This window comes from Phalacrocorax carbo, chromosome 16, assembly GCF_963921805.1.
Source record: "Phalacrocorax carbo chromosome 16, bPhaCar2.1, whole genome shotgun sequence".
NCBI lineage: Eukaryota > Metazoa > Chordata > Aves > Suliformes > Phalacrocoracidae > Phalacrocorax > Phalacrocorax carbo.
In genome coordinates, this window is record NC_087528.1 from 9,560,363 (window position 1) to 9,572,537 (window position 12,175).

Consider the following 12,175-nt stretch of genomic DNA (forward strand, 5'->3'; position numbering starts at 1 on the left):
AAGGGGAAGGGACTGATGCTTTTGCCTGGAAGCCACAAGCAGTGAGAATCATCCGAATCATCTGGCTCACTGAGCTACCGCGTCCCGCCCAGCCCATCACTGGAGCAGCACGTCCCTCGGGCTGCTCATGCCCTTGTGGGCTTGGCTGCCAGTGGGAGAGCCCAGTCTGTCATCGTGCAGCAGGGACCACGTTCCAGAGCAGTGAATCACCCCTGTAGGCCCTCAGTCCCTGGAGTTACAGCACATCACAGCTGTCCTGTGTACCCCTCCCCAGGCATCCCACCATCATGCAAATGATCTAACAGACACACCAACGTCCAGAGTTTGGAAAGACTTGCCAAAGAGCTGGGGATTGCGTCAGACAGGATCTCACCCTGACACTAACTGCCCACAGAGCGGCTGTTGGGGGCCAGCACAAGGAAGGCCTTTGTTAACTTTATCGGCACATCTGGGCTCACGCTAACCGACATGATAGAGGGTGACGCCTGCTCCAAGGAGCTCCTGCTCTTGTGCTGCCTTTCCCGTCTCTACAGCACAGGGAGGGCTGTGGGAGCACACGGCTGGGCACAGCCTACAGCAGGGAGCAGCACAAGCCAAGCGCACCTTCCGGAAGCAGGCACTGGCCGCACGCCTGCTCCTCACCAGGGCGTGCAGGCGGCTCCTGCTGGGCTGAGGGTGCTTTGTTTCAGCCCTTGTGCTTCCTTGCCGTTGCCGAGTCACGCCATTTCCTTTAGCTGCAGCAGCTGGGCAGTGCGGCAGCATTCTTGGGATCAAGAAGGAAGGGGGCCTGTGCCGTTAGCTCAGTTACCATCTCAAGTCTGTTAGACTGGAGCAGGGCCGAGCCATCTCCTCTACAGCCTCTCTAGCAGTGTAGATTCTGTAAGGAGCTACACTTTCCTCAATACAAACATGCCACATGCTCTACAAACATCGTCAGGCTCTTATCGCACATCACCTCCCTCCGATCACCTCCCTCATTCTTCTGCACAGGAATTTCCACCTCAAGCAGGCACAACACAGGCAGGCCAAGGCTCAGAACCCACCTGCTCCTCAGCTGGCAGGAGACCCCCCCTGACTTTACGACCTCAAAGACTCACCGTTTTCGCTTCCCCACACCCTTCTCACCCCTCGTACTGCAGGCAGTACAGAACAGACGAAACAGCAAAGGATAAATCATGAAGACAAACACTGCAATAGGGGCCTCTCACCTCTTCTTCTCTGGCACGGACTGTCCCAGATCCCGTTTTACAACTCAGCAAGCCCACAGATTCTGGTCTTCTCCCACCCCAGGTGTTTGCAAAAGTCGCCTGTGGAACAAAAGTTCTGCCACTTCCTGCCAAAGACCCAGAACTGGGAAGTTCCAGAACAGAACCAGAGTGGACAGAGATGGTCAGTTCAAAGATTTTATTTAACTGTCATAAAAGGAGAAGCAGACGATGATTCCAAACCTGTTAACCTGGGTCTAAGATTTACAGACAATACGCACCAAATCAAATTAACCAAAATCTCTCTAGGGACAGGGCAAGGGAGAGTTAGAGGCAAGGACGTAGCTACAAGAAAGCCACATGTACTTGGTCCCAGATCTAATACGACCTCCACGTGGTAGTATCCAAATCAGAGGGCTGCGGAGCTGGAACCTGCCTGCCCAGCCCACAAGGGTTTGCGGGCCCCAGAGGGCTCCTTGCCCCGAGCGCCGTGTCAGTGCAGCCTTGGTGGCAGGCTGGCGGGTCTGCTACGGGCATGGGGGGGAGTCGAGTGTCAAGGCAATAAATACTGACAGGCCAGGCACAGATTTTAAAGGCAGAACAGATACATAAGGCATTAACCACTTCTGAATACTTGTCCATTGCAAGCTCTTTGTTGATTGCATCAGGAGAGCAGCTGCAGAAACAGACTAAGTCCATCCTCAGCCCAAAACAGCTGGGAGGGCAGGTGCTGTCCTGGAATTTCAGTGCTTTGCAGCTACCTTGGCTGCAATGAGAAGTGTGAGGTGATGGCAACACTGGTGACTCCTGCGCCCACCTGCCTTGCAACCCCCTCTATGCCTCAGAGGCGCTGAGGCTGCCAGAGAGTTCGGAGCTCTACGCAAACAGGGCCGGGGTCCTGCCAGGCCAGCTCTGACCCACCAGGAGAGGTGGCCAGGCGTCACCCAGGACGTCACACCGCCCTTCCCTCTGGAGATGTCCCATCTCGGGTGAAGAACGGACCAGCAGCAAAGCAGGAAGTTGTGAATCTTTCCTAATAACCCATGAGGGGCGTGACCAAGATGAGTGCCATGCCAACAAACGGGGAGGGTGGGTGGCATTTAAAAAGTGTAACAAGGGCAGGGCCCCCTCCCTAGAGGATACATGTTACACATTAAGGCATCATGGTTACAGGGAACATCCACAAATGAAGCTGCCATCGTTCCCAGGACACTGACTGGGTGGAAGGGGCAGGCTGGACATGATTTTAGCCAACAACCGGATTCAATAGCTGCCTGGCATCAAAGTTCTTCAGCTACTTGGAGGCAGTAGCTACCCTGAGCTGTGCACAGGAAAGCCAAGCACAGGAGTCTCTCCCCTTCAGCACCTACCCGAATAAAGGAAGGTGAGAAGCAGCAAAGGGCCTGGCGAGGGAGCAAGCACTCCCACCTCTGCGCTGGGACAGCACGGCCCTGGGACGGGCAGCTGGAGATCAGATGCAGACAGCACAGTTTGGTCAATGCACTCAGTGATTCTCTGGGGAGGGGGCACGTTACAAAACTGAGCTCTCTGGTCAAATTATAACGGGGGGTGAAAGGTAAGAGGGTTCCAATGTCAGCACTTTGGTACAGGGGGGGATTTCTACGGTAGCCACTGTCTGATTCACGCTCTCTGGGGTTTGGCCTTGGGAAGGGCTAGTCCTTCCAATCCTTCTTGATGGTCAGGTTCCACTCCCAGGACAGGTGGTCAGTCTTATCATCATCTGTGAACTTGGATTTGATGTTGTAGCTGCCCCGGGCCAGCATGCCCTTAGGGGCTTCTTCCATGGGGGTCAGAAACTCATACTCCTCTGCTCGGGGGCCGTAGCTCCCAACCATGTATTCGGTCTTGTCAACTAGAAGGAGAAAAGAAGTGTACGGAGGCTGTTTAAGAGCCTCCCCTGCATTTGGGGCAAGGCTAAAGCAAATGAAAGGTCTGTTACTGCTACAATCCACAGAGGAGCTGTGACAACATGAATGTCACCCACTAATGTCAGAGCTCCGTTCCTGCAGGGAGCGGTTCCCCCCACAGTAGCACCACTGTCAGCAGCGATCTGTTCACCACTGTGCTGTGGCAGGGATTACACATCAAGCCCAGAGGCACAGGTGCAGCCAGCACTGCAGGCTGCCACCCTGCAGCAGAGCCAGAGCTCTTCACACATCGCCATGGGCTCAGCAGCACAGATGTGACTGAAGACCATCTCATAGAATCATGGAATCATTAAGGTTGGAAAAGACCTCTAGGATCATCAAGTCCAACAGTCAACCCAACACCCCCAGGCCTCCTAAACCATGCCCTGAAGTGCCACACCTACACATTTTTTGACACCTCTAGGGATGGTGACTCCCTGACCTCTCTGGGCAGCCTGTGCCAGTGCCTGACCACTCTTTCTGTAAAGACATTTTTCCTAATATCCAATCAAAACCTCCCCTGACATAACTTGAGGCCATTTCCTCTCATCCTATCACTAGTGACCAGGGAGAAAAGACCAACCCCCACCTCACTACAACCTCCTTTCGGGTAGCTGTAGAGAGCAATAAGGTCTCCCCTCAACCTCCTCCCATCCAAGCTGTTGGGGCACCAGCAGGCGAGCCCCCATCACCGCTGTGGAAGGAGCAGAAAGCCCTCACACAAAGCAGAACCTGAACCACAGAGAAGCACTTACTTTTAACACCTTTCCGGAACGTGTGCTGAATATACTTCAACCCCGACACAATCTCCCTGTTAACCTGCAGAAAGACAAAAAAAAGACTGAGAAGACATCTAGACATGCTGCCTACCCCACCCACAGTGGGAGACAATTTCCTCCACCACACCACTTTTTGGGGCTCAGGCACTCCCTATGCTGGGATTGCAGCAGTCTGGTGTTCTACTCGTTCTTCAGTTTTCAGATCTGAATTCTTACCCTAAAGGAGATTTTTATCCGGTATTCCACACCCTCCTTCAGCACAAATGCTTGCTTCTTAAAGCTCTCCAGGTCACCTACAAAGAATGGAAAGGGTTGCTCAGAATGCCTCTGTATTCTGCTCTGAGGCACATTTAAGTTGTGAGAGGTGATCAGGCCAGTATCTGCAGCAGCAGCAGACAACCCTCACTGCCCAGGCAGCACGCAGTTCATCCTTTCATTTTTGCATGGTAGCACCCTCCTTGCTACGCTGCCCACGCTACCTGAGGCAGGCAAGCGATGCCCTGTGAAAGGACACTGCAGCGCAGCGATGCAGTTAATGCAAGAATGTTCCTTTGTAGACATTTTCTCCGAGGCTGTCACCATCTCGAAGCTGCCATTAGCATCACTGTGCAGGCTTTAGGACAGCTGGCTCCCCCACCCGGCAGCTCACACCTCTACAGAACGAGGGCTGGCAAGGGAGCGGAAGCAGAAAGGCCACCTGCTGCGATGGGAGACGCAGCTGCTGGGCTCAGAGAACAGAACCCTTTGGTGGGCCAGGCACCTTACTCTGCACCCAGCACGGGGTATTTCTGACATGGGGGCTTGCCTGCCATGCCAGCAGCGCTCCTGCGGGGCCTTCTGCCAGGCTCCAGACCATGCCAGCTTTGAGCTGGGAGAAGGACTGGAATTCTTTCCTAGCTCACCTGTCAGGTCCAGCTCCAGAGGGCCAGGAGCAGTAGCGCAGACCAAAGTCAGTTTGGTCACCACCACATTTGGAGCATTGGGATCTAAAAGACAAGCAAAAAGGCCATTAAACACCCATCTCTAATACCAACCAACACAACTCCTTTTCCTTCCAGGGCACTTCTTGAAAGAGCAAGAACACCAGTGAAAACATCCCCCTCAGTGAAGGTCCAGGCTCTCCACTGCATTAGGCCCTGCCCAGAGCCTCCCAAAGACCATCCCCCTCTAAAGGCAGAGTGTGCCACCCCTCAAGTCCCTGTGCCTTATTCCAAGAGCCAGAGATCAGCACGGAGGGAGTGCAGACACATGCCTTTATGCTCCTGGCTGCGCTCGTGCCGAAGTGCAGAGCTGGGAGGAGAAGAGCTCCCAGACGGGAGCAGGGATGAGGCCAGAGGTGACCGGCAGAGCTTTGGCTCGAGCGAGGCGTAGCCATGTCCTAGGGCTCACCTGCAGTCACAGTGACAGCACCGAGCAGTGCCTCCTTGTACTTGCGCAGGCTCTCATCATCCTTGTCGAGCTCCTGGATCTCCTGGATGCTCTTCTGGGCAGGTGGTTTATAGTTGACGGAGTGTTCATCCTCCTCATTCTCAGCTGCAATCTGGGCCAGCTGCTCTGCCGTCGGCTCCTGCTCTGCCATCCTCACACACGCAAGTTACACTGAAGTAGGGAGGAGAAGCATAACTGCACCCACCTACCCCGGCAGCGTGGGCTCCTTCCCAGCAGTGCAGCCTGGCAGAACCAACCAGGCTTCCCCAGAACTGCTCCGCCATGACTCCATGGGCTCCCTCTCTCACTTCAGCCCTTCACGGCCTGTCCCCAGGGCACACCACCCTCCCAAGTCCTCATACCCAGTAGCCCCTGCAGGCTCCTCCAGTAGGCCAGGTCTCATATTCAGCCCATGGAGGCCCACGCCAGAGGGTAGGGAAAATTTAACCTCGGTGCTTTACTCTTGAGCTGCAACAGGTAAATACCCTAAGCCATAGAGAAAATGTTCTCCTCCACAAGAACTGCCAGGTGAGGCTTTCACTCATAATATGCCTGAGCCTAGAATAAACCCAGTTCAGTTCTGCTGTCTACAACACATGATTCCAGCTCTCTGCCCTGCCACTGGCACAAGCACCAGGAGCCTCTGCTGCAATCCAGAGTTCACAGTTAGTAACTCTGTCAGATCAATCTGCTCTGGGCCAGGTGCCACTGAGGAGTGGAATGAGACACCTGGTTCAGCTAATTTAACACTTGGTCCTTTGCAGAGATCTGTGTCACACACAGCCAGTGAAACAGATAATGGATAAAAAACATGTGTGGATGTTGGCTCGGCTGTCCAAGACTAACCAGGAAACACGCAGCTGCACACTGAGGGCTGGTGAAAGGCAATGCCAACACCCCGCTAAAAACCTCGGTAAAAGCCAGTGACATCCTCAGTCATTCCTCATGTTCCACAGGGCGCGCTGTCCTAAGGGTCATCCTATGGCAAATATCAGCTTGGACTCTCTAAAGACTCAGAGTGACACCTTTTGAAAGGCTTTTCATACAAGCAAAATCTTTCACAACTGATCTCTGATGGATCCAGGTGTTTCTGTCGTTGCCTGGCATTCCTGCATCCTGTTCAATCTTCCCGCCTGGAGCTCTGCGCTAAGCACACTTAACTCACAACAGACTGCGGAACTGCATTCACTGCGCTGGCATCTAGTTTCCAAATAAATCAAGAACTACATCATTTGCTACAAATACAACAAACACACACAATGTACTTAAATACAGGCTTAGTTATGATCCACAGGCACCTAAAGCTTCTCCTACAGGTTACGCTAAATGAACTAACCATCATGTTTCTTTTAATCTTTGAGCTAACTGACATAATAGCACACAGTTTGATTATTCCACTTCCACCCAATGTGCTACCCAGAGAGGGAAAGAAAGACCTCAGCACAGACATTAATGACACACAGTTTACAGAACACATTTTATAGTGACACAAGGCAAGTTCTGCAGATGCCGGAGCCAGTCTGACTCCACATCTAGTTTCCAGCCTGGCAAAGGCTGTAATAGCAGGAGCCATCTAGGCTTTGCTATTCTTTTTAGCAATAAATATTATGAATGTTTTTTGGGGGAATGGGGCAAAGGAGACAGATTAGACATAGAAAGTGACATCTTGCACATCTCCGCCAAAAGAGAGGACTACAGCAGACCTATTAGCAGATCCACAGGGGAGAGAGAAAAAAAAGGGGGAGGGAGAACCAGCCAGCTGCCAGGATTCTCAGGTGAGGCACTGGCCCCAGCTCCCAGGGAGCTGGTGCTGAGGTGGAGCTGCAGCCAGGCCCCCCGTGGGGACCCACTCCTTGCCTGCTGTCAAATCTGAGAACAGACTTTGCTGACTTGGCCTGGGCTGGCACCGCTTCCTCAGGGAGGCTGGCACGGCCCTCGCGCTGTCCTGTGGGTAGGATACTTGCAAAGGACGTACCTGGTGTTTCTGGGAATTAAAGCTTGACTAAGATTTATCACCAGACAAAGGTGGGGATACAATGTTACACTTTGGGGTTATTACAAGGACTTTGGCCCTGTGTGACATGAGCGTGCCTGCACAGGGGAGCTTTTCCCATTGTACTTTAACACTTACAACTCGCAAGAACCGCCGGTACTGAGCCTTACACTTTACAACAGACGGTTGGCCCTTTTGCGTGGCATTCTCCAACATCCTGGTGCTGAACATCATGGAAATTTGTATTCAAAAGGCTATTTAATCTCATATCATACATGAAAAGCTGACTAGATTTCACCCTGGTATCTCAGTATCAAACCCACTCACTTCCTTTGTGCTCCTGTCCAAAAAAGCCTCTAGCCTTGAAGACTCCCAGAAGCATTGAGCAAACACTCACTCAAGCACCCTCAGGCTTTACTGCCTGATCCCCTTATTGCAGCCCTTTGTCTCGCCTCCGGGCTAGAGTTCACCTCCCAAGCTCTACAGGTTTTCTCTCTCTGTACGCTGAAGAACTCCTGGACCTTCCTCCTAAGGCACCTGTAGCTTTCAGGAAATGGAAGCGATGGACTTTCAGTGAGAGCTTTAAAGAACTGAAGTCCCAAGTCACTGACTTCTGTTGAGTCCCAAACTCTCTGCAATTGAGCCCTCTTCAAAAGATGAATATAGTGAAGAGATGTACATGCGGCAGACGATCCACTGGTATCCACATGCATATCCCCAGCGGCGCTGGGTCCCTTTCCACAGCATTAGTGTCCACAGGTACATACTGCCTTCCAATTTTCAGACCAAGCAGAGACAAAACTTCTAACAAGAGGCCTGATCGCCTGTGAGCGACACACCACAGGAGCCATCAGACAACCTCTCCTCGAACAACCAAAGCTCGCCGAAGCCAGCACTGTGCACGCAGCCAAGGATCAGCACTGCAAAGGCAAACCACAGCACCAACCACTGCGCAGCTCTCAACAGCAGGGTCAGGTCCAGAAGATCGCTGTGCTCAGCACAGGAGCAGCCTCAGCATTAAGCAGTACCGATTTCTAGCAGCTGAAATAACAGCCAATATCCAGGATCGGGTATCCTAATCCTGATCAGTTAAGAAATCCATTAGTTGGTCTCACCCAAGCATAGAGCTACCACTTGTTGATAATGAACCTCCAGCTGTAACAGACGGGGCAACAGTTTCCTCCCACACATCACGAGCACCCAGTCTTCATCAGCTCCGTTGGGGTAACCCTTCCCCCAAACAGGTATTTTGCAACAACCATCCCATAAAGGGCCTAGAAAAAAAAAACTAGCCAACCAAAAAAAAAACCAAAAAACCAGATCCCCAGCACTTCGGTTGCATTCCTACACCTCTAGCTTTAATTTTATGATACAGAGCTGAAGAAACAATCCTGCACACCACCACATGGACTAATCAAGAACCATCTCAGGCCTCACAGGATCTCTAAAATAGAAGCCCACCAGAGGCAGAAAACAGCTCTTCAGACCACCACAAAGCACTATTCCAAGCAGCAGCTCAGGCCAGGCCAGGGTTCAGCTCTCTGAGGAAGCCCTGGAGAAATGCTACTTCAACCCTCCCACTGGGCTTCCCCAGGAGCAGGAGTCAGAACAACATCATCTCTGACCGGGCTGTGCCAAAGCCATTACTGCAGCGCTCAGGCGGAGCGGGCTGCTCTGCCCCAGCCAGCCGCAGGGGTCCAGCGGCACCCTGTGACATGGCTCAGGGGGTCTGGGCCACAGCTGGCCAACCCCTCCGGCACAGAGCCCCACATCTCATCACGACCACTCACAGAGCTGTGGCTACTTCTCCAAACACAGAGCCAGAGAGGAAGGAGACTCTTATTCGCATCAAAACTTTTATAAGTGCCTCAACCTCACCGTTGAGGCTTCTCAGACAAAGCATTTATTACAGCTCAGGATCAGTAAACCAGCGCTTTTCCAGGCATGTGAAAGACCAGCCACCACACTCCCAGACGAAGCGAGGCCAAGGGACTCAATCACACATGAACTGCCAGGAGAGAAAAGAACTGCACTTGCGTATGCCATCTGCGCCACACTGAGACCTCCAGCAAGCACGCACCGACACGCAGAGGAGAGGAACCTGTGCCACAGTCCTTCCAAGGGCTCTGCTCCTTAACGAAAGCCCTCCTGCTATGCTGCTGACCTGCAGCCAGGCACGGGCGCCTTTGGGGAGCTCAACACCTCAAACCTCAGGTGTTGCTCTGAGGCTTTTGGAAGGAAATCCCCTTCAGCTGCTTTTGACACTCAGGAAGTGCTTGGGTGCCCCACTCAGCACCTCCACATAGCAGCTCTCTGGCTCTTAAGACTCAGCCGAGTCACAGAATGATGGAGCTGGTGCCTCTGTGGCTCCCAGGAGGCCTGCTGCTCCGCGAGACAGCACAGACCCGCTGTGAACTCTGCTGCAGCTGGCAGGGAAGGGGACTCCCAGCTCGCGCTCAGCCTGAGAGCAAATTACAGGAGGTAGGCTCCTTGGTCAGGAAGAGATGTCCAGGGAAACAGCCCTGGGCTCTTCCCAGACCCTTGCAGCTCACAGAAGCCTGCAGAAGACAGCAAGAGGCTGAATCGCTTCCTACCTGGGAATTCGCACTCAGCTGCCTTCACTGCTTCCTCAAGTCAGCAGTTTCTCCCAGATTCTCTCAGCATTTTTCACACAAGGAGCTAGCAGCAGTGCATGCAAGAGCCCCACCTTCTGCCAGACAGAAAAACTGCTAGGAACATAACCCTGTTTGTTTTCAGGCAGACAGTGGTAAACAGTGACTTCTTCGTACCCCAGGATCAAGATCCCACGGCAGTAGTGAAACCAGAGCTAGTCAGAGTCTCTTCAGATGAGCTAATTGGCTTCAGACATCCATTAGGCCACAGCGCAGCCATGGACAAGCAGCAGTGCCAATTCAAGCGGTCCCCACCCTTCCTTCTTCCCCTGTGGCGCAAGGGAAAGCTCGTGCAGCCGCAGAGCAAACTCAGTTGGAATTTGATCCAGTTAATAACCATTTCTGCAGGGCAATTTTACAGCCAGATCAGTTCGCTGATCCAGTTCACCATGCAGCTGCAAGTGCTGCTACACCGTAAGGACAGGGAGCCAGAACTGCTTAAACCGGCTCAAGCTGAGCTGCTGCTCCACTCGTATGGCAGCAGCTTGGGAGGCTGGATCAGAAATAAACCAGGCTCGGATGGTTCCCAGGGCAGTGGCAGGCAGGGCGTGGGGGGCACATCAGCAGCAAAGGAGGAACTGGTGACTCACTGACACTTCCCGAGGCCAAGCGCTGTCCCCTGACAACACCCAGGAATTTGGAGGCAAGGGGACACCCAGACAAGGCTGCTGCACCGGTTGCTTTGTAAGAGCACCCCAGAGAGCTCTCATCTCACCTGATCCCCACCACTGACTCACAGCTCTGGAGATGAAGGACTCTAGAAACAGCCTCCTGCCTTTCAGGGGCTCGGCAATTTGGAGATGTGGTATTTTATTTTATTTTGCTTGTGACATAACCCTGGACTGCAGTTCACCTATGAGGCGTTAACTGTCAAGAGCAAAACCAAAGGCGTGAGCAGAGTTCCATACACTCACCAATTCAGAAGTCTAAAAACCTCTCGCAGCCCTACGCCCAGGATGCAAACAAGTTACATGAGGTAAAGGGGCTGCAGTCTGGCTGCAACCACCGTCTGTATGGTGATCCTGGCACTGCAGCCGCAGCTGCCGCCAAGAGCGTGACTCGTCCGTATAAATCGCCACACGTCCCCGTGGCAGAACGCTACAATGAAACCGTCTCTGCTCAGCAGTTACAGGACAAGAACACCTGCACTGGGAGAATGCTTGGACAACCAGAGCAACCAAGGACTCTGGACTAGACCCAAAACCCTCAAGCAACAATTTAGCTGCTTAGCATGGCTGGGAGTTCTTGTCTTCAGAAAAGGAAGTAATGACTTTCAGACTTGTTGCAAAGAGCCTATGGAGCCAGAGGAGATGCCGCCATCCTCCCAGCAGGGCTGCGAAGGAAGGAGAACTGATACCTCCTGCTAGAGCCAAACTGCAGTCCTTATGCACGCTGCCCCAGCTGCTGTAAAATGCACCCTGCCTGCAGCTTTCAGGGGGATAAAAGGGGCTCTTTAATTACTCAAACACAGAAAGAAATCGACCCGGAGGAAGTTCCTCATTTCATAACCAGAAACCACGTACAGAACATCGCTCTGAGCCCCACGGGAGCGCCTGCAGCTCTCGGCGCCCCGGGAAGCGAGAAGGGTCCGGCGTTCCACTTCGCCGCCTCCCGGGGAAGGAGAAGGAGGCTCGGAGCAGCGCCGGGGAGAACGAGCGGACCCAAATCGTCCTTATTTCGCCCTAAACGCGGGCCTCGCGCCCCGAGATCCCCTCTCCGCTCCGCAACGGCCCCGGCCGGGGATATCGGAATCCCCGGCCCTGAGAAGGTCGCGCAAGGGCACCGGCGGCACCGGGGGTCCCGCGTCCGGGCCCTCCTTCCCGCACCCCGGAGCCCAGACCCCGGTGGGGGGAGGCGCGGCCCCGCAGCCTCAACACCGTTCCCCCTCCCAGTCCCGTCGGGCCCCGCCGCCCCCCGGGAGCCGCCCCCCCCCGCCCGGTGCCCGCTGCCCCCGGGAGCCGCCCCGCCCCGCCCTACCGGCCCTGCTCGCTCTCCGCGCTGCAGTGACAACGCCGCTGGGATCCGCCCAGCCGCTCGCGCGCCCCCGCACTTCCGGGAGCCGCCCGTCACTTCCCGTTACACAAGACTGAGCCACCGCGCCTTACTTCCGGCCGCCATCCGGCTTGCTGATTGGCCCAGGGGATAGGCGCGCGATGGCGGGACAGACGAT

The 12,175-nt window shown here is 54.0% G+C and overlaps 1 protein-coding gene across 1 annotated transcript; it reads right to left on the minus strand.

Annotated features, from left to right (window-relative positions):
- Positions 1-1,389: 1,389 nt before the first annotated feature.
- ARHGDIA (Rho GDP dissociation inhibitor alpha) lies at positions 1,390-12,090 on the minus strand. The gene is made up of 6 exons (XM_064467227.1): positions 11,983-12,090; positions 5,302-5,511; positions 4,815-4,898; positions 4,129-4,205; positions 3,889-3,952; positions 1,390-3,078 (listed from the first exon to the last, which is right to left on the minus strand). Exons 2-6 carry the CDS (start codon positions 5,489-5,491, stop codon positions 2,879-2,881), a joined length of 615 nt encoding a protein of 204 aa, XP_064323297.1. The 5' UTR covers positions 5,492-5,511; positions 11,983-12,090; the 3' UTR covers positions 1,390-2,878.
- Positions 12,091-12,175: the final 85 nt, after the last annotated feature.